At 41.8% G+C, this 22440-nt stretch overlaps 1 protein-coding gene across 1 annotated transcript in view; it reads left to right on the forward strand.

The window, feature by feature from the left end:
• Positions 1-22440, forward strand: part of LOC139399603 (SH3 domain-binding protein 4-like) — a 62221-nt gene that overhangs the window by 33442 nt on the left and 6339 nt on the right. Inside the window, exons 2-3 of the mRNA XM_071144967.1 lie at positions 6045-6268; positions 6365-8751. Coding sequence (XP_071001068.1) covers positions 6148-6268; positions 6365-8751 — 2508 coding nt within the window. The 5' untranslated portion in view covers positions 6045-6147. The remainder of the gene's footprint in view (positions 1-6044; positions 6269-6364; positions 8752-22440) is intronic.

Genomic DNA, 22440 nt, shown 5'->3' on the forward strand with positions numbered 1-22440 from the left:
AGATCATCAAAGGTTAGTGATTAATTTTATCTATATTTCTGCTTTTTGTGACTCCTATCTTTGGCTGGAAAAATGGCTGTGTTTTTTTGACTTGGCGGTGATCTAACATAATCATATGTTGTGCTTTCGCTGTAAAGCATTTTTGAAAATGGACACGATGGGTAGATTAACAAGATGTTTAGCTTTCATTTGCTGTATTGGACTTGTTAATGTGTGAAAGTTACATATTTCAAAAAAATATTTTTGAATTTTGCGCACTGCCTTTTCAGCGGAATGTTGTCGAGGGGTTCCGCTAGCCTACGCTAGAAAGGTTAACCTCTTATGGCTGCGATCCCTGTACAGAGATCAACATCAGGGGAAATTTCAGAGTGACAACTAAAAATACAACGTCGTAACTTTAAACATTCTTGAAAATGCAAGTGTCTTACACCCTTCAAAAGATTAGAATCTTGGTAATCAAACTATGTTTTCCAATTGAAAATAGCTATTAACGAGAACAAATACCATGCTTTTGTTTGAGAAGAGCAATCAACAACAGAAACATTTTCCGCCATGACAGTTTTTACACATTCACATCTGAAGGTAAAATTATGACTTACATTCTAATATCTTGCTCTTATTTCTCTTCCTGAGGGTCCCAGTGATCAAATGAAGTGCCGTTTTCTTTGATAAAATCAATTTTTATAGCTTAAATCGAAACATTTTTAACCCGTTTGTGCCGTGAATTCCATCTCTATCATTTTTTTACGGAGCATTCGACGTAATTACACACGGTAAACCATTATTTATCTAGTCATGGTTGGTTTCAGTGCATTCCTCTGGATGTTTGCAACACAGCCAAACGTCATTGTTTTTTTGCGGGGAGTATTGACCGAAGTGAACTGATTTGAAGACAACGAGCAATGACTCTCTTGCGCTTCAATCATTTTAGCGAAGCTTCGCTGATGGACTGTATTTCTGCCCAATGACCACTGATCTTCTTGAAATCTAGCTGGGTAGATAGCCAATGAGCTGAGGTAAACGCCAGTATGTAATGGTTTTGGGTTGGACCACCATTCCTTGTTTGTAAACGCATGCGTAACGAACTCCATTCTCGTCTTGACGATCAGAGGAGTTGCTGTGAGGCTTGTTACGCACAGCTGTATTTCGGAAAGTTGTATTTTCAACGATTTCATTGAAGATATCATGGCGAATAAATCAGGAAAAGCAAAGTCAAAGTCTAAAGTGAAAGTGAAAAAGTGAAAGTGAGACAGATTTTTAGTTTGAGGAATCTTTGAGTGTTATGATTTAAATAGGAACTGAGGAGCTGTTTCTGCAAGGACAGGACGTACTTCTGGACGGGTAAGTGCTAATGCCGTTTTATGAAATATATATATATATATATTTTTTTTTTTGCCCCCCCCCCCAAAATATATATTTTTTTTATTAATTTGCAATGAAGTGTGTGTGTGTTGGTTTGTGTGGGTGTGTGTGCATATACTGTATTATATATATATTCCATGTCAGATATATATATTTTCCATGTCAGATTATATTTTCCATGTTTTTATTCAAATGGAATGGAGTAGAACAGCAAACACACACATGGTCACTGCACCTGCTACTCCTCTCCATTTCCATATGAAATAGCCATTGGGTGCTGTTCAGGGGAGGGCAGGCCCACAACAATGGCCGGAGTTGAACAGAACAGCACTTCACCTTAATGACTGTTCCCTCTGCTCTATACAATACATATCTGTTTATTTTATGTGATGATAAAAGGCTCATACAATACAAATATTTTTTTATGTTTTCTTTCACAGTGATAGCGACTCCGACTGGGAGCCCCCGGTGCCAAGCTGCCCGCTCTACCTCTGCCCCCTGTGGTGTTCATAAGCCACAGTTCATTACTGCAGGCATGACTGTGCCTCAGAGCCAAAAGGGCACAGCATGGAGGCGTCGTTGTGTTCTGTGTCGCATGAACTGCACCACTTGTTCAGTTTGCCTCTGCTTTACATCAGAAAGAGACTGCTATGGGACATGGCACAGGCAGCAAAATATTGTGTCGAGGACGACGAGTTGAGTTTTTAACAAAAAGTTATATTTTGGTTTCATCTGACCATATGACATTCTCCCAATCTTCTTCTGGATCATCCAAATGCTCTCTAGCAAACTTCAGACGGGCCTGGACATGTACTGGCTTAAGCAGGGGGACACGTCTGGCACTGCAGGATTTGAGTCCCTGGCGACGTAGTGTGTTACTGATGGTAGGCTTTGTTACTTTGGTCCCAGCTCTCTGCAGGTCATTCACTAGGTCACCCCCGTGTGGTTCTGGGATTTTTGCTCACCATTCTTGTGATCATTTTGACCCCACGGGTGAGATCTTGCGTGGAGTCCCAGATCGACGGAGATTATCAGTGGTCTTGTATGTCTTCCATTTCCTAATAATTGCTCCCACAGTTGATTTCTTCAAACCAAGCTGCTTACCTATTGCAGATTCAGTCTTCCCAGCCTGGTGCAGGTCTACAATTTTGTTTCTGGTGTCCTTTGACAGCTCTTTGGTTTTGGCCATAGTGGAGTTTGGAGTGTGACTGTTTGAGGTTGTGGACAGGTGTCTTTTATACTGATAACAAGTTCAAACAGGTTCCATTAATACAGGTAACGAGTGGAGGACAGAGGAGCCTCTTAAAGAAGAAGTTACAGGTCTGTGAGAGCCAGAAATCTTGCTTGTTTGTAGGTGACCAAATACTTATTTTCCACCATAATTTGCAAATAAATTCATAAAAAATCCTACAATGTGATTTTCTGGATTTGTTTTTCTAATTTTGTCTGTCATAGTTGAAGTGTACCTATGATGAAAATTACAGGCCTCTCATCTTTTTAAGTGGGAGAACTTGCACAATTGGTGGCTGACTAAATACTGTTTTGCCCCACTGTACATTTGACAATCAAATTCCCCCATACTCTTTATCAATGTCTCGTGTTGGCAGTCTTAAGGACAGAGGAGTTCATCTTCACCACTTTGTGAAGCAATGTTGCATTCCTCACATCATACCTTTTTTTTCTCTTGCTGGTGTCTGGCGGAGCACCCTTAGAATCACTCATGCTCTACTAAAAACATGTCAGTGGTGTCATAAGCCCTTTCCTCCATGAACACCCCTTCCCCAGAACCTATGAAGTTACTGAATTATAGATGAATTGTAGTTTGTTGTGTATCAAGAAACAGTGCTGTGTTCTACTGACCCACATCTGGTTACAAGAATAGAGCAATAGAGTTGAGATGTACGTTTTGTTTATTGTATTCTGCTGCATTTTGACCTCTTTAGTCTGGTTTTTCAAAGAGGTTTTAGAGTTTGGTGTTATTGGTACATGATCTCTTTGTCAAGAGAGCATCTATAATAGTCACAACTGAAAGCCAGTGGTCACCAACCGGTCGACCATTCCTAGTCGATCACCAAACATTTCAGTGGAAAAGCCACTGTGATATCAAGCTGTGATAAAGGCTTGCTCTCCTTTTATTTTATCATTCATGTTGCACTGTGGGCAGTAGGTGCACTTGATTCAGAAGCCTTGCGCACCTGGTAAGCAAAGTATTTTCTATTTTGAACCATTGAATTTGTCTGAAAAGAGGAACGCCGCCTACCAGGCGGACCGGAGGATCTGTTTGTAAATCAAGTGCGTCTACTGCGCTGGCCAATCGGATAGCTCAAATCACAGTGCCTACAGAGCTTCTACGACCCCGGCCACAGCAAAGTTTGACACTAGCCTAAGTAAGATTTAATAACTTTTAAAACCATGACCACAGCGAGACTGTCAAAGAATACAGCAAAGAGCTGCTGTTTTTATAAGAGTTCATGTAAAAAAAAAAAAAAAAAAATATTCAGCACTGTCAACACTGTTTTTATTCAACACTATTACAAAACAGAAAACGTGCTTCTCCCTCCTTCCAGCTGAGACTAATGGTGTGTTAAAACAACTGGGGACTCGGAAATCTCCGACTTCCATGCGTTCAAGACAACTGGGAAAAAACGTGATCCAACTGGGGATTTTTAAAAATGTTTTATTGTTTTAATTTATTTATTTGTATTTAACCTTTTATTTAAGTAGGCAAGTCAGTTAAGAACAAATTCTTATTTACAATGACGGCCTACCCCGGCCAAACCCTAACCCCAACGACGCTGGGCCATTTGTGCACAGCCCTATGGGACTCCCAGTTCCAAGTTGGAAACTCTGACATCTTTCTAGACCCCTGACTTTCCGACCTGAAGATCACTGACGTCCCAGTTGTCTTGAAAGCACCATGTCCATCAGATGCAGGTACACCAGTAACATAAAAAATCTAATTATTTCAATTCATGCTCTGCTGTGCTTCGCAAGTGCTACTCCAACTGATCTATTTTGTAATCAAAGGTCAAGTTTTGAAATATAATATGGTCTGAGAATAACAATATTTCAGGCCAGGCGTACAGCCAATATGCTGTGATAATATATTAGGCCTACTGCACAAACCTCATTCCTACATAACTATTTTTATTAGGTTAATGTTGTATCTTCTATGTCATGTTTAAAAAATAATCCTGAGGGGTAGATCTTGACTAAGAAAAGGTTGTTGACCACTGCTATAAGTCATATTACAGTTCAAATTGTATACTTTGCCACAAGCCTATTCATTTGTCAGAAGCCACTGTGTGTTGTTGCCTTCATACTGCACAGGAGATTAGGCATGGGGTTTTGGCACTTTACACAAACCACCTCTCCTTGAGTGTGGGAGAGGCAGCAGATGTGACTGTTTTTCTGATGTGTGTTGCCGTTGGGTCATCAAAAATATATGCGGAAAGAGAATGGAGACTAGCTGAGATAAGGTCTGGATCAGCGAGTAGCAACACCTGGTCTGTTGTTTTGTTAAAAGCAGTAAAAAATATAAGGCTTCATGTAGGTTGTCTTGACCAAAACATTGTTTTTAGCCAAAAAGTAGGCTATAATAAAAGTTATGTTGTGATTCACGCCTATTTTGTCCGATTATTTTAGACTGCAGCTCAAACTGCTGTCTACTCTCCCGTCTGAAGTCTGTGGGCTAAAATGTTTACTTGAATTCAAATGGAGCTTTTTGGATATGCACTTCATTTATCATTCTGTTTCCGTATGGGTCTTTAGCTATCCCCTTTCTTCCTCCAGGTCCTTTTTGATGGCCCTCAGTGCAGAACTATCCTCTCCAAAGGATGATCAAGGATAAAAAAAAGTTTCACAGGGAAGGGAAGGGAATGGATATGGAAATTAGCTCTACACACTATTTGTAACGTACATATTCTAGAAATTGCTTTCACTGATATCTCCTTGATGGTTCGATTTTTTTTTTTCAAAGTACAGGAGAACTAACTGAGTGGAGTGAAACCCACAAACGCTTCAACGTTAAAACAACATTTGGAGGACCCAAGGGTTTACTATTTCAAGCATAGCGTTATGAAGGGCCCTGCTAACATCAACAGGATATATTTCAAAGACAAGAGGAGGCAAAAAAGTTATTAAGCTGTCAGTTGCATTCTCTCAGGGCGACCTGCCGTTGGTATAGTATAACATAATGCATAATGTCAAGGTTGTAGACCAAATAGAGATGAGGTTAATACAATTCAGTGTCTATAGGGTTTCACATGAAATTCCAATAATAGTAATGCATACCTTGAAATCTCACGTTGAATGTCCTCTCCACCCACCTCAAGGTAGAGGAATTTGTGTTTTGTGTGTGCAGAAATTACATGGTCAGACCCACCCCCAACCACACACACAGAGACACTAGGGATTTGTGTTTTCTTGTAATTGCCACGTCCAAAATCCTATCTTCTGGGATGTGGAACTTGTAAATACCTGGGGGATATTTACTTTCTGTCACCATTTTGGCAATCCATTATTTGTGCCTCTTAATTATATTAGTGAGCAGGTTGCAATATATATTGTTCTAATCAGAATGCTTCAGGCCCATTTAATGAGATTGTCAAGTGTCGCTAAAAGCTAATTAGATATAAATAAGCCATTTAGTTAATCCTGTTTTTTTTCTATTTCATCTCCAGAGACTATGAAAGGCTGTTGACGACTAACTCTGCCATTGGCTGAAAGGGAACCCAGGAGAGCAGCCTGAGCACGTAGGTTGTGTGTGCAGGGAAAGAACCAACAATGGCCGCCCATCGAATCAGGGCGACCAACAACATTGCACTGCCACGCTGCAAGTCAGAGGGGACACTCATTGATCTCAGTGATGGAGTCTCTGAATCTAACTGCCTCACAGATGTCAAAGGTATGCTAATGAAGTTGATTCATATTTGAGATATTTTGTTGTAGTATTGATTACCTGTTAACAGATTGACTTTTTTGGTGTTCTTTTTTTTTGCAGTGCCTTCTCCCAGTGCCTTAAGACTGGACGCCACTGCCTCCTTTGGCACTGCCAGGGAAGTCATTGCAATTAAGGATTACTGTCCCTCCAGCTTTACCACCCTCAAGTTCTCCAAGGGAGAACATCTCTTTGTGCTGGACACATCGGGTGGAGAGTGGTGGTACGCCCACAACAGCACTGAGATGGGTTACATCCCTGCAGCATACGTCCAACCCATCAACTACCGGGACTCCTCATTCAGTGACAGCGGTATGATCGACAGCCTAGGAGACTGCTCTGTTGAGGAGGGAGCCAAGGAGCTGGACCTCCTTGAAGATTGGACCGGGGTGTTCCTGAAACCCACTGCCCCCCAAAACGGGAATCCCTTTGCCCCCCATCACCAGCCCCTTAGTCGTAGCGCCACCAACCCTTTCCTCAATGGAGCCCTTCAGGGTTCGCTGGATCAGAACAGTAATGAAAACAGTAAGTCAGTGGATCTTCTTCTTTTTGACACAGCACCCTCTGTCCCACCAAACTCCACCAGCAGCACTGTCAACATCAATGGCTTTGGCAGTGACATCTTTGATCTGAACCACATCAGCCCCAGCCTGGGAGTGGGCCAGACCTTACGCAGGGACAACCCATTCTTCAGGAGCAAGCGATCCTATAGTCTCTCAGAACTTTCCATCCTGCAGGCTCAGAATGACGCCCCAAAGGCATCCTCCAGTTTCTTTGGAGGCCTGAAAGCACCTGCGCCTGAGCAGTTCCAGAGCCGAGAGGATTTCCGGGAAGCATGGCTCAATCACCGCAAGCAAGCCAGGTCCTGCCATGACCTGGACTCCTTGGGCCAGAACCCAGGCTGGGGCCAAACGCAGCCGGTAGAGACCAACATTGTCTGCCGTCTAGACAGTTCTGGAGGAGCTGTCCAGCTTCCAGACACCAGCATCAGCATTCACATCCCTGAGGGCCACGTGGCCCCTGGAGACACCCAGCAGATCTCCATGAAGGCCCTGCTGGACCCGCCTCTGGAACTCAACAATGACCGCTGCACCACTGTGAGCCCCGTTGTGGAGATCAAACTCAGCAACATGGAGACCAAAACCACAGTCACCCTTGAGATGAACGTGTCAGTTGTGGTGAAGAAGGAGAGCAGACAGACGACAGAGGTCATGTGTGTGAGGAGTGACTGCAAGGAGGGCCCCTACACTCCAATCCCACAGGCGTACATGTATGGGGACACCGTCCAGGTCTGTCTGGATTACCTTGAACCCTGCATGTATGTGTCTGTTGTGGCCCAGGCACAGTCGGTTGCTCCAGGCACCACAGTTTGGGATAACGTGGTGAAAAAGGTCACCCTGGGCGTCTATGGGCCTAAGCACATTCACCCATCCTTTAAGACTGTGGTGGCTATCTTCGGCCATGACTGTGCCCCAAAGACATTACTGGTGAGTGAGGTGGGGAGGCAGGCCCACTCTGCTCCTCCAGTGGCCCTTCAGCTCTGGGGGAAGCACCAGTTTGTCCTGGCTAGACCACAGGATCTTCGGGTCGGGGTTTACTCCAATATGGCCAACTATGAGGTCAAGGACAGTGAGCAGGCCAGGGTGGTCAGGGGGTTCCAGGTCAAACTGGGAAAGGTTAGCCGGCTTGTCTATATGATTGCCTCACGCACTGCTGACGATGTCTCAGATTTCACATTGCGGGTCCAGGTCAAGGATGACCAGGACTGTATTCTCGCCCAGTTCTGCGTTCAAACACCAACACCTCCACCCAAGACTGGTCCACGGACGTCTGCGCAGAGGCGCTTCCTGAAGAAGAAGGAAGTAGGGAAAATTGTTTTGTCCCCTCTGGCCATCACTAACAAGTACCCTGTGTTCCATGACCAACGAATCCACAACCTGAAGTTTGGTAAATTTATCAAAACAGTCATCCGTCAGACCAAGAACCAATACTTACTGGAGTACAAAAAGGGGGATTACGTTGCACTTCTGAGCGAGGAGAAAATCAAACTGAAGGGACAGTTGTGGACTAAGGAATGGTACATTGGTTACTATCATGGTAGGACAGGACTTGTCCATGCAAAAAATGTTCTGGTGGTGGGGAAAGTGAAGCCCATATACTTCAGCGGTGCTGAACTTACCACTACACTCTTACTGGAGCAGATACTTAAGCCCAGCAAGTTCCTGACGTACATCTATGCCTCTGTAAGGACTATACTGATGGAGAACGTAGGAAGCTGGAGGGCGTTTGCTGATGCCCTGGGTTACGTCAACCTACCACTGACACATTTCTGCCGTACAGAGCCTGACAGTGAGCCTGAGAGGGTGGCATCTGTTCTGGAGAAGCTGAAGGAGGACTGCAACAATGCAGAGGGCAAGGAGAGGAAGTCCTTCCAGAAGGAACTGATGACTGTAAGTAATGGCCTAGGGCAGGGTTCCCCAACTGGAGGCCCGCGAGCCAAATTTGGCTCATGAGTGGTGTTATTCCCCCCCTCCACCCCAAAGTTTTCTGAGCAAAAAAATATAAAAATATACAGTACTAGCCAAACGTTTGGACACGTACTCATTCCAGGGTTTTTCTTTAGTTTTACTATTCATGTAGTAACTAAAAAAGTGTTAAACAAAAAAAGATATAGCATCCAACCTTTGCCTTGATGAAGCTTTGCACACTCTTGGCATTCTCTCAACCAGCTTCATGAGGTAGTCACCTGGAATGAATTTCAATGAATAGGTTTCCCTTGTTAATTTGTGGAATTTCTTTCCTTAAAGAATCTAAAATATATTTTGATTTGTTTAACACTTTTTATGGTTACTACATGATTCCATATGTGTTATTTCATAGTTTTCGATGTCTTCACTATTATTCTACAATATAGTACAAATAAAGAAAAATCCCAGAATGAGTAGGTGTTCAAACTTTTGACTGGTACTGTGTGTGTGTGTGTGTGTGTGTGTGTGTGTGTGTGTGTGTGTGTGTGTGTGTGTGTGTGTGTGTGTGTGTGTGTGTGTGTGTGTGTGTGTACATACAGTTGAAGTCAGAAGTTTACATACACCTTAGTCAAATACATTTAAACTCAGTTTTTCACAATTCCCGACATTTAGTCCTAAGAAAAATTCCCTGTCTTACATCAGTTAGGATCACCACTTTATTTTAATAATGTGAAATGTTAGAATAATAGTACAGAGAATTATTTATTTAAATTATTTCTTACATCACATTCCCAGTGGGTCAGAAGTTTACATACACTCAATTAGTATTTGGTAGCAGTGCCTTTAAATTGTTTAACTTGGGTCAAACGTTTCGGGTAGCCTTCCACAAAAATTGTCCCTTTCCTCCTGACAGATCTGGTGTAACTGAGTTAGGTTTGTAGGCCTGCTTGCTCGCACATGCTTTTTCAGTTCTGCCCACAAATTTTCTATGGGATTGAGGTCAGGGCTTTGTGATGGCCACTCCAATACCTTGACTTTGTTGTCCTTAAGCCATTTTGCACAACTTTGGAAGTATGCTTTTGGTCATTGTCCATTTGGAAGACTCATTTGCAACCAAGCTTTAACTTCCTGACTGATGTCTTGAGATGTTGCTTCAATATATCCACTTAATTTTACCCCCTCATGAAGCCATCTTTTTTGTGAAGTGCACCAGTCCCTCCTGCAGCAAAGCACTCCCACAACATGATGCTGCCACCCTCGTGCTTCACAGTTGGGATGGTGTTCTTCAGCTTGCAAGCCCCCCCCCCTTTTTCCTCCACACATAACGAGGGCCATTATGGCCAAACAGTTCAATTTTTTTTCATCAGACCAGTGGACATTTCTCCAAAAAGTAAGATCTCTGTCCCCATGTGCAGTTGCAAACCGTAGTCTGGCATTTATTTGTGGTTTTGGAGTAGTGGCTTCTTCCTTGCTGAGAGGACTTTCAGGTTATGTCGATATAGGACTCATTTTAATGTGGATATAGACACTTTTTGTACCTGTTTCCTCCAGCATCTTCACAAGGTCCTTTGCTGTTGTTCTGGGATTGATTTGCACTTTTCACACCAACGTACGATCATCTCTACAAAAGTATCTATATCCACATTTTTTTTTACTAGGATTAAATGTCAGGAATTATGAAAAACTGAGTTTAAATGTATTTGGCTAATGTGTATGTAAACTTCCGACTTCAACTGTATGTACATATTCCATTAAAAATCTGCCGTTTCCAGCTACAATAGTCATTTACAACATTAATAATGTCTACGCTGTATTTCTGATCAATTTGATGTTATTTTAATGGACAAAAACATGTTTTTCTTTCAAAAGCAAGGACATTTACAAGTGACCCCAAACTTTTGAATGGTAGTGTATATATTATATATAAATACACACACATAACTTTTTTGTATTATTGTTGGACATGAAATACTTTTAAAAACACCAGCAAATTAGTATCAAGTGATTTTCAATTTTGGAAATTTGTTCCCAAGTATTCCCACGCATAATAGAGAGACGTGATCATATACGAATCTAAGCAATGTTTGAAATTATTATATTTTAGTTCAATATTATCTGTTTGGGCTTCAGTCTTAAATGGTTGTCTCTATCTGTCAATCTTTTTTTTGTGTGATTCACTTCTTTTTTTTATATATATATAACCAGGTTTCCATCCAACCTTTTTATGCGAGTCAAGTACATTTCTGAAAGAAAAATGTCACGACAGGCCTGATGGAAACAACTAATTTGCCAGTAAGCTCTTGTCAAGGTCGGATATTTTTGTGCTGGTAAAATTAATTATACGAGAAATGGTAGTGGTAACGCTTTTATGCTCAAATATTGCTAAAATAACCATCATATCAAAGTAAATTTGGAGTCACACAATGACATTGTGTGGTCCTCCCACTACGACTCGGGAAAGCATGCAGTTTATTAGTCTACAGATTAAATAAGTTCTGATGAACTTCACAAAGTGCATGGTGATTAGGTAGATGAGTCTTTCAAATAAATATTGAGCGTTTTATTCTGATGATTGATGCTTGGCTGCCATTTGACATAAAAAAAATCTTGCTCTATTTGTCCACAAATAATCTCATTATGTAGTCCGGTGTTTCCCAACTCTAGCCCTCAAGTATCCCCAACAGCACACATTTTTGGTGTTGCCCTCGGCAAGCACACCTGATTCAACTTGTCAACTAATCACCAAGCCGTCAATGAGTTGAATCAGATGAGTTTGTCTGGGGCTTCAACAAAAATGTGTGCTGTTGAGAATACTGGAGGACTGGAGTTGGGAAACACAGACGTAGGCTTTACCCACACTGTATCTGAAAGTTGTTGGCTAGAGTGCACGTGCCAAGACCAGAGTGGGCACATTTGCTATATAACACATTGTTTTGGGACAAAACCATCAGTAGAGTTGAAAATGTGATGGAAATCCATTTAAACTAGTATTTGTTATTCCGTACATGGGAATTTAACCACAAAAGTAATTTTATGTTCACTTCATCACGCACAGCCTTTTATCCGCAACCAGTCAGTTTGATAGAAATGCTTCGCTGGTTGGGAAAATGCGCATATTTATAATATTTGCATGAAAATCTGTCGCCAATTGGATGGAAACCGAGGTTATGTGTTTAGCACATTTGTTTCTTCTGTTTGTTCTAGTGTGCATATTTGTGTCTTGTGTTTGGTCTTGTGTATGCGCTGTGCCTGCATCTGTCTCTATACTTGTGTGTCTAGCTTAGGTCTTTTTCAGGTCAGTCGTGGCTTTGGTTCCTTATCTACTTACAGCTGCCTGAGGCTATGGTCCAGTGGGCTAATTTTGTTGAGTGTGCAGTCAATAAGTGCTGCGTGGGCATCAGGGTCTTATGGGGACTAGGGAGTTGTGGAGAGCAGCAGAATATTTTGGCACAGCACAAACCCACACCTCTGTCTCGAAAACATTGAGTTAGAGATACTGTATGTGCTGCATTCGTGAATGCAAATCATGGCTCAGCCTGTGTTGATAATGCTTCTTCATTTCTAGTCATAATGTGTAAATCAAAACCTACAGGAATACAACCATACTGTCAAACACTTTTTATGAAAAAGTCCTTGGTTTGATTTTGGAAGTGATAATCAGTGTTTTGACCAATGTAGATGGTGTCGAGCAGTGACTGCTGAGGCTAGGATGGCTCATCATAATGGCTGGAATTGAGTGTAATGGATGGAATGGTATCAAACATATTAAAACCATGTGTTTGATACCATTCCATTCGCTCCATTATGAGCCGTCCTCACCTCAGCAGCCTCCGCTGGTGTCGAGAATAATACGTGACTTAGCATCAGTGTTTCCCCTAGGATGTTTTTTAGCAGCAGTTGCAAAGTTAGCGGGGAGGGCGTGGTAGTGGGCACGGCCAATGGCGTGGTTTTAGAAGCCCTCGTCTTGGACGCAGACACAAACTGCTTATTTTCTTGTAATTCTACATATTTTGCAATGTGGCGGAGAGAACATTTTACAGGTTTAAAGCTCATTTCATACAATTGTACACATTTTACCATGGCTTATTCGATGTTCTTATGCATTCTGAGTGACTCAAACGTTATAACAAAAATCAATATTTATCTGCCATGACATTTTTTTGAATTTTAGATTCTCCCTGACTGTCTAGTTTTTATTTTGGTGATTTTTAGTTCTTAAAGATCTTATTTTAAAAATATATAGTGTAGCTCCATTATCTTTTTCTACATCCTTTATATCATGTTTTAGTCGTCCCGATAAAACATTTTTGGGTGTGGGGTCAGCAATTTAGCCCTGACACTTTTCATTGAACATGGAGGAAACACTGAACATGATTGAAGAATAGAGCCATAGAAGCATGTCATACTGTATGGATTAGCAGTATATCTGATGAATATTCTTCACCTCATGTTGCTGAGGGAGTGCAGAGAGTATCACTTTGCTCTCTATTCTCTTTGATAGGTGAAGTTCATATCACGCCGTAACAATGACATTGATATGAGGTGAGACGGTTTCCCCTCAAAAGTGTCTGAGACGGAAGAGCGGGCACACACCAGATATAACTTTTGTTGTAATCTCATCTGCATTATTCAGTCGGCTCTGTCCCCATTGTTGACCCTGTCGTGTCAAGACTCGTTAACACTGTAGCCTCACCCCACCCACCAATAGACCAGAAACCAGCTGGTTTGGGCCTGACTTGGAAACTTTCCTGCAAACCCAACCCTTGTCTGTCTGTTTCCCTTTCTCACATTATTGTGTGCAAAGATGTTGTCCTTAAGACAGTTTCATTCAGTATTTCCCAGTATTGCTTTGGGAAAAATTGGCAGCAGGCCCTGCAATAAGTTTCTATACAGAACAAAATTGAGCATTTTTTCAATATGTAGTCTCTCCTTCATGTTTCAAAGTGTTGACAACCTCTGAGATGTGATGTTGATTTGAAATCATTGATTTTTTTGTCATCTGCGTGCCAATATCATTCCAAGTTCGATACAGTGTGTGTTGGGTAAGAACGTTCACAAACTTAAAGAGAAAGAATACTCAACGTCAGCCTCACTTGCTCTCAGTGCCAACATAATGATTTTCTTTTTTTCAATAACATCTCTTTGTTGAAGTCTCTTAGAGGTCATGATCATAATAGAACAGGCTCTGAGGTAGGATGGAACATAAACACTATATAATTTACGCCGGGTTGTAAACACCAATTACAACCATTTATAGACATGGGGGAACTTCAGTGAGGAGAAGAACTATATAAAGACGAGTCCGTGGTGGAGAAGACATGTCCTCCACAACACTTCCCATTTCTCAGGCTCAGTTGTTTGGTGTACACTACGTAATGATGTGATAGAATCAGTACTATTAATTGGGTGTGTTTTCCCCTTTTCAAATGTACATAGAACATGTTGGCAAATAGGATGCACTTCATTGGATGGACCTTTGGAAGCGATGGTGCAGCAACCAGTCATACTGATATCCTTACAGAATTCAAAAGTATTCACAAAGCAAGTGGCATACTTAGAGCAAACTCATCCAGCCGTGCATGCATAGAATGTACAACTCCTGATGAATAACTACCAAAGACATCAACAAACACTCTTTTAGTTTATTTATGGAAAATACTGCAATCTAAACAACTTCACACAAGGTTATTTGGTACTTATGCAACAAGAGTTGAAATGGGCACTATAAAGTTAGAATCCACTTCCTTCCACTGAGAGGATGTTAGTGTTATTTAAGCCCAGCTAAGACATCCTCACATTCCACGGCAGGCTACAAGGGAACCAACGCATACCGGGTGGATAACTGTTTGCAACCAGTGTGTCTACACCAATCCACCTATCCAGCTTCACAGATTAGGATTGATGTCTAGGTTATGCTAATCCAATGTAGGTAACCGCTGTTCCTGTGTGCACAACAATAACAAAACAGTTGCTGCTTGTTCACCCTGGTTTTTCTCGAGGAGTTTTGTGTACTGACTTTTTTTGCAACTGTTTATCCCCCAAACAATAGATGACTTACATAGTGGTGGGCTTCAATTGCGGTCTTCTGAGGCTTTGTATGTGGCTGTCGATTTAATTACCGTCTCCTACGTCTCTCGGCAATTAAGTGTTTTCTCTGACACTGAAAATAATCCCTCCTGATTCGCTTGCATATCATTTGACGGAGAGCTAAGAGTGTATTTTTAGATGCAAAGGAAATCAAATATTGTGTGCACCTCAGAGGGAGATGACAGCCTTTGTGCTTGAGTATCTGAAGGCATGCACATTTTTATCTCATTGTTCAGGAAGAAAGGAATTATCAGCAGTGTTAGGCATGGGCCTATATCCACACATCCCAAATAGAGAAAGATTCCTCTTATTTGCCCCCTCCACTTCCCCCTTTTGTCCCTTTCTTAGTTGGTAGAACTGCATTGCCTGTAGTAATTGCCTATTGAAACATAATCACAATTAATTAACACTTTCTATTTCAAAACAAATAATGGAAAATGATTTTGCATATGGTAATGGTGAACACATTGAACTCTACTGCGAAACCACAAAACAGTAGTGCCCATGTTCAATCCAAATCTAGGAGCGAGCTTGTGAATGAAACTTTGTTTTAATGAAACCTGCAATGCCTATGAGGTTATCTAATCACCACATATGATCAAGTATGTTTTGTACATTCTGTTAATTTTGCATTTTTATTTAATTCAAGACTCAGCCCTGATATGCTTTTGTGATCTAGCTAATTTGCCCATGACTGATTGTGTAGGAGTTGAGCTATGGATGTATAATTCAGAGCTGGGTTAATCAAGTACTAATTGTAGTTCAGTCGAATCTACATTTGACAACAAAAAAGCTAAACAGATTTTGAGCCTGATAATTAAGCCGACCACAACCAGAAAGTATTCTCTTCCTGGTACATACATACAATCCTCTAGGCTTTGGAGAACAAGCCTGTAACAGGTGCGCTGGGAGTCGGGAAGCAAGTTCAGGGAGTGAATCATTTAATCAATAAACGAAACCTAATACAAAACAAGAAACACGAACTACGCACAGACATGAAACTGAAACAGAAATAATAACACCTGGAGAGTGAAAGGGAGTGGCATATATAGGGAATGTAATCAGGGAAGTAATCCAGGTGAGTTTGATGACATGCTGGTGCGTGTAACTTGAGTGACAGGTGTGCACCATAACGAGCAGCTTGGTGACCTAGAGTGCCAGAGAGGGAGTATTTGAGAATTCGACGATCCGACCGAGGCTTGAGAATTCGACGAGCCGGTTGAAGCTTGAGAGCCCGACGAGCCGGCTGAGGACTCCCCGGTAGCTCCGGACCTGACATAACTTCCACCACAAAAAAAATACAAAAAAACACTCCCTGATGCTTCCCTTGGGTGAGGGATTATTCTGTAACGTTATTCTGCTGGGAGTCGGGAAGCAAGTTTAAGGAGTGAATAATTGAATCAATAAATTAAACATAATACAAAACAAAAAACAACGTACAGACATGAAACTGAAACAAAAACAATAACGCCTGGGGAAGGAACCAAAGGTTGTGACATACAGTTGAAGTCGGAAGTTTTCGTACACCTTAGTCAAATATATTTAAACTCAGTTTTCCTGACATTTAATCCTAGTAAAAATTTCCTGTCTTAGGTCAGTTAGGATCACCACTTAATTTTGAGAATGTGAAATGTCAGAATAATAGTAGAGCGAATTATTTATTTCAGATTTTATTTCTTTCATCACATTCCCAGTGGGTCAGAAGTTTACATACACTCAATTAGTATTTGGTAGCATTGCCTTTAAATTGTTTAACTTGGGTCAAACGTTTCGGGTAGCCTTCCACAAGCTTCCCACAATAAGTTGGGTGAATTTTGGCCCATTCCTCCTGACAAAGCTTGTGTAACTGAGTCAGGTTTGTAGGCCTGCTTTCTGGCACATGCTTTTTTCAGATCTGCCCACAAATTTTCTATGGGATTGAAGTCAGAGCTTTGTAATGGCCACTCAAATACTTTGACTTTGTTGTCCTTAAGGCATTTTACCACAACTTTGGAAGTATGCTTGGGGTCATTGTCCATTTGGAAGACCCATTTGCGACCAAGCTTTAACTTCCTGATTGATGTCTTGAGATAGCTTCAATATATCCACATAATTTCCCCCCCTCATGAAGCCATCTATTTTGTGAAGTGCACCAGTCCCTCCTGCTGCAAAGCACCCCCAAAACATGATGCTGCCACCCCTGTGCTTCACGGTTGGGATGGTGTTCTTCGGCTTGCAAGCCTCTCCATTTTTCCTCCAAACATAACAATGGCAAAAAAGTTATATATTTTTTTCATCAGACCAGAGGACATTTCTCCAAAAAGTACGATCTTTGTCCCGATGTGCAGTTGCAAACCGTAGCCTGGCTTTGTTATGGCAGTTTTGGAGCAGTGGTTTCTTCCTTGCTGAGCAGACTTTCAAGTTATGTCGATATAGGACTCGTTTTACTGTGGTTATAGATACGTTTGTACCTGTTTCCTCCAGCATCTTCACAAGGTCCTTTGCTGTTGTTCTGGGATTGATTTGCACTTTTCACACCAAAGTACGTTCATCTCTAGGAGACAGAACATCTCATCAGAATGAGTCTGATGACATGCTGGTGCGCGTAACGATGGTGATGATTCGAAAAAGTTGCACACAAAAAAACATGGCTTCTCATGCTTGGCATCATAAGTCATCACACATGATAATATATCATTCACAAGTCATAGGCTAATATTGTCACCAATCAGACTATTCTTGATTTCATCTTGATTTTTCATATCCTAAATAACATATGTGTGAAATTTGATTTTGATTCAGAACGGACCATTATCGAAACGGGAAAAAATACATGTCATCTCTGCACTTAAATAGCGAATGAGAGATGCTTGTCCCTGTGGTTTATTTTCATGCCAACCAGGTAGACTATACTCCTGTTGTAAATATAAGCAATGTGGTTAATATTAGGAAAGTTGAGAAATAAATATTCAGTGCATTCGGAAAGTATTCAGACCCCCTGACTTTTTCCATGTTTTGTTAGGTTACAGCCTTATTCTAAAATTGATTAAAACTTTTTTTTCCCCCTCATCAATCAACACACAAAACTCCATAATGAAAAAGCTACGTTTATAAAAACAAAAAAACTGAAATTGCATATACATAAATATTCAGAACCTTTGCTCAGTACTTTGTTGAAGCACCTTTGGGTTCAACTCCGGGTTCTGGCTGGGCCACTCAAGGACATTCAGAGACTTGCCCCGAAGCCACTCCTGCATTGTCTTGGCTGTGTGCTCAGGGTCGTTGTCCTGTTGGATGGTGAACTGTTGCCCCAGTCTGAGGTCCTGAGCACTCTGGAGTAGGTTTTCATCAAGGATCTCTCTGTACTTTGCTCCATTCATCTTTCCTTCTATCTTGACTAGTCTCCCTGTCCCTGCCGCTGAAAAACATCTCCACAGAATGATGCTACCACCACCATGCTTTACCGTAGAGATGGTGCCAGGTGTCCTCCAGATGTGACGCTTGGCATTCAGGCCAAAGAGTTCAATATTGGTTTCATCAGACCAGATCATTTTGTTTCTCATGATCTGAGAGTCTTTAGTTGTCTTTGCGCAAACTCCAAGCGTGCTGTCATGTTTTTTTTTACTGATGAGTGACTTCCGTCTAGCCTCTCTACCATAAAGGCCTGATTGGTGGAGTGCTGCAGAGATGGTTGTCCATCTGGAAGATTCTCCCATCTCCACAGAGGAACTCTGGAGCCATGTCAGAGTGACCATCGGGTTCTTGGTTACCTCCCTGACCAAGGCCTTTCTCCCCCGATTGTTCAGTTTGGCTGGGCGGCCAGCTCTAGGAAGAGTCTTGGTGGTTCCAAACTTCTTCCATTTAAGGCGGATGGAGGTCACTGTGTTCTTGGGGACCTTCAATGCTGCAGAAATGTTTTGGTACCCTTCCTACGGACAATTCCTTTAACCTCATTGCTGGGTCTTTACTCTGACATGCACTGTCAATTTTAGAACAAGTCTGTAATGTAACAAAATGTGGACAAAGTCAAGGGGTCTGAATACTTTCTGAATGCACTGTAGTAGGCCTAGCCTAAAGAAAGCTGATTCTCCTCTTTTTAGTAGAGGCCATCACTTTTCTCGCGCAATTGCATAGCATATTGTAATGTTGCGCAGTATTAAGTGTTTAATTCGATTTTAAAATACATTTGTATTGATGTCAGAGTGATTAGAGGGACAATAGAGTGCTGAGTACCATGAAGTTACCAATTTTGGTAGGTTACTAATGACCGTCAGTAGCATCAGAGCTTGGAGAGGCCTTATTACCATGATTAAACGGTCACATGGAATTTCACTGCCTTCATAACAGCCCTAGCCACTGCTTTTTGCACACATTTGCGTGTGTCTGGCTGTGTGCATAGTGAATGTGTGTGTGTATGTATGCACCTGCTGTAACCCAGCCTAAGTTCATATTTGTGCCCTGCTTTTAACAATGTATTGTATTCCTTTCGCTGTGTAATTTGTTATATTACTGACTCACACATAGGAAGGAAATGACAAAGCCTCTAAATCAGTTTACTAACCTGTCCCTTATGCCCCTCATCCTTGTAAGGTTTAAGGCCCCTGTGTGTCCTAACATTATGGACGCATTTAAACTGCACATGCATCCTGTGTTTACAAAATGGCCACTTGCATAGTATGTGTGCAATAATCACCACATTAACGCTTGGCGGTCAGTGAGCTCTATTGATTTCACCATTTCAGCCAAATGCACTTGAGTCTAGATGAAATTAAAACTGTAAATTGTCCTCAGCATTAAGCTTCTTCAGCTATGTCTCCCAACATTAACATTCAGGGCAGGACAAGATCATCAGCACAATAATAATACTTAAACAATTCCCAAGGTTGACTTGACACATACTCTCTTTTGCTTTGTTTTGTCCGGCAGTTTAATGTAATCCCGACTAGAAAGAACCCAATCAAGCTCCAGCTTTGGAATCTCTGATCTGACATCAAACATCCAGCCCTGTCACTGACTGAGAGACTAAAATAAGCAGAAACACCATATTGTTGTTTATTGTGTGCATTGAGTCTTTTAGACTCCTAGTGGGATTGTATCAACCCCAGTCTGAGGACTAGAGGTCTGTGTGAAATGGCCGTGGCGTTTGGCGTCTGATGGACGTGGGCAAAGACATGTCTCTGTGGAGGATCATTACCCCACAGATGTTTCCTGTCTCATTGTTGAGACTAAACAGAAGTGCAAGTTATGGACCAAGAGGCGCCTGCATTCCACACCACCTCCCCTTGCCCCTCACATAGCCCCTCTACCTCAACTCAGCTATGACCAGACAACTATGCAGAAACACTCTACGGAGCTGCCTGTTCTGTCTGGTGTTGTTGGGCCACGAATTGGAGGCCAGTGAGTGTGCTATGTACTGTTTTGTGTATATATACTGACTTTAGTTTTAAGGCGGGTTCTGAGCCACCATTGCACCCATTCCTCAAATAGGATTTGGCAAAAGAGGAAAAATCTGGAGGAGGTTCTAAACTGCGCGGTGGGCACCCCACTGTGTCCTGCACTAAGAGGGATTTAGTTCCCACTCACGCACACAACTCTGTAGCAGACCCTCCCGAGTCCCAATCCTCATCCTACGCTTTGAATTATTTGTGGAGAGAGAGAGAGAGCGAGAGATCCCTGAAGTTGATAGCACTTGGGAGTAATAATAACAATCTATTTCTGGAAGATGACTTTGGGAGCGGCCATCGGGATGATCATGTGCAGTTAGCTCTGTGTTGCCATTTTTTAACACAGACCCTGTTTTTTTTCTGCATCCCTAGACTCCATCTTCTGTTCTTCACTTCCTGCTCAACACTCTCCCTTCCTCCTTCCTTCAGCAGTAGGGTGTGGCCAACTGCTGTGCTGGTACAGTTGACAGCACGACATATCTGTCTCTCTCTGGAGAAACGTTGTTTGTGTGTTTTTCGACTTCTGCCAGTCTGGGTAGAATGGACGAGGTTCACACAGAGGGTGGAGTGTCACGAAAAGAACCCAGAATTCTCTCATCTCAGCTCAGCAGACTGTTTGGTTGAGGGTATAAAGGCGATCAGGTGGATTTGTGTATTCAGAACAGGAAAACAGTAAGAGAAGTACACGTTGAAAGTACAAGTTGAAAGGGAAAAGTAGAACTTAGTAGTCAGGTGTTCTCAAACTTTTGGGGGCCGGGGACCCCTCATAACTCCAGTGAGAGAAAAAATAGCATACAAGGAGTTTTACTATGACTTTGGCAGTGCATGGCAGGACAAACCAAGTCTTGGGCCCTGCGAAGGAACATTTTAAAGGCCCAACTCTTGGCATTGGAGTTAACATTTAGCAGTTTAAGCTAATTCTACACGCCTCTGTTTTGGTTAAAAGCTGAGGGATGGGCCTGGAGAAATGCAACCCCTCTCAAATTCAGAGACAGGACTATGGATGCAAGGACGGACCATCCATAATATCGAAATTATAGTTTTAGCAATGTTTCAGGCTATATATTGTTTGTTTACATTTACATTGTTTACAAACATTGGGTTATATTTTGGGTTCTGCTTATATTTCTGGTTCTGATTGGGTAGGACAGTTGAACTAAGCTCCTGAGGCATTTATAAATCATGTTCTTCAAGAATAAATGGGCTATTTCATGGTATGCCATACCAAAAATGGATGTAGCAACTAAGGATTCTAGCTTTAAATTACAGTGCATTTAGGTAAAATGATCTTATAACTGGTTGAAAAATGTATAATTGGTGAAGCACTGTGGATACCAATATCCCATGTGACCCTCCCAGTCCCATGTTTCCCAAGGTTAAGAGTATATGAGTAGATTAATAATATTACATTGTATTTTATTACACCCTCAAATTATTATATGGATACTTTAGCCAAAATGTGTTTCGTCTGTTGGTAGAAATACTCTTAAAAGATATGAAATGTTATTTTGAGATCTGGCCGCGGACCCCTGCAGTAGAACCCCTGAAGTAGAGGGCAAGACTGTGACTGAGATACAGATTAGAGTGAGTGGCTAAGATGGGAAGAGCGACACGGGAACCTTTCAGACATAAATGGAGATGGAGAGCGAGATGATAGAAGAGAGGGTGAAAAGATGGAAGTTTAGACAAAACCAAGGAATGGGAGGATGACGAGGAGGAGACTGGAGAGACAATAGATTGCTATTCTTCAAGAAGCATCACATTTATCAAATGAAGTCCCTCAGTTCTCAGCCTGACAATGATCACTCTGAGCTATCCTCACTCTGAGATATCTTGCTTTCATACACTTTGTTTTCAAATAGAAGACGATACCTTCGAAGACTGATTGACACTGTGTAAAGACGCATACCGCAGAGATCCCCCGCCCGACCGCCCCTTTCAGAAATATGCCTGACAGAGTTGCATTCTCACTTTGACAGTGAGATGATTTATGGAGTTGAGAAGATGCAGTGTCTCTATGCACTGATATCTGCATTGATGTCTTTGTGACATTTAGCTAAACCAGTTGCATGCAGACAGGCAGACACACACACACTCGGACACACCCACAGACACAATACACCAATCCCTTGTGCCTCAGTGACATTTTGAGAATAAAAAC

This window comes from Oncorhynchus clarkii, chromosome 3, assembly GCF_045791955.1.
Source record: "Oncorhynchus clarkii lewisi isolate Uvic-CL-2024 chromosome 3, UVic_Ocla_1.0, whole genome shotgun sequence".
Lineage (NCBI taxonomy): Eukaryota > Metazoa > Chordata > Actinopteri > Salmoniformes > Salmonidae > Oncorhynchus > Oncorhynchus clarkii.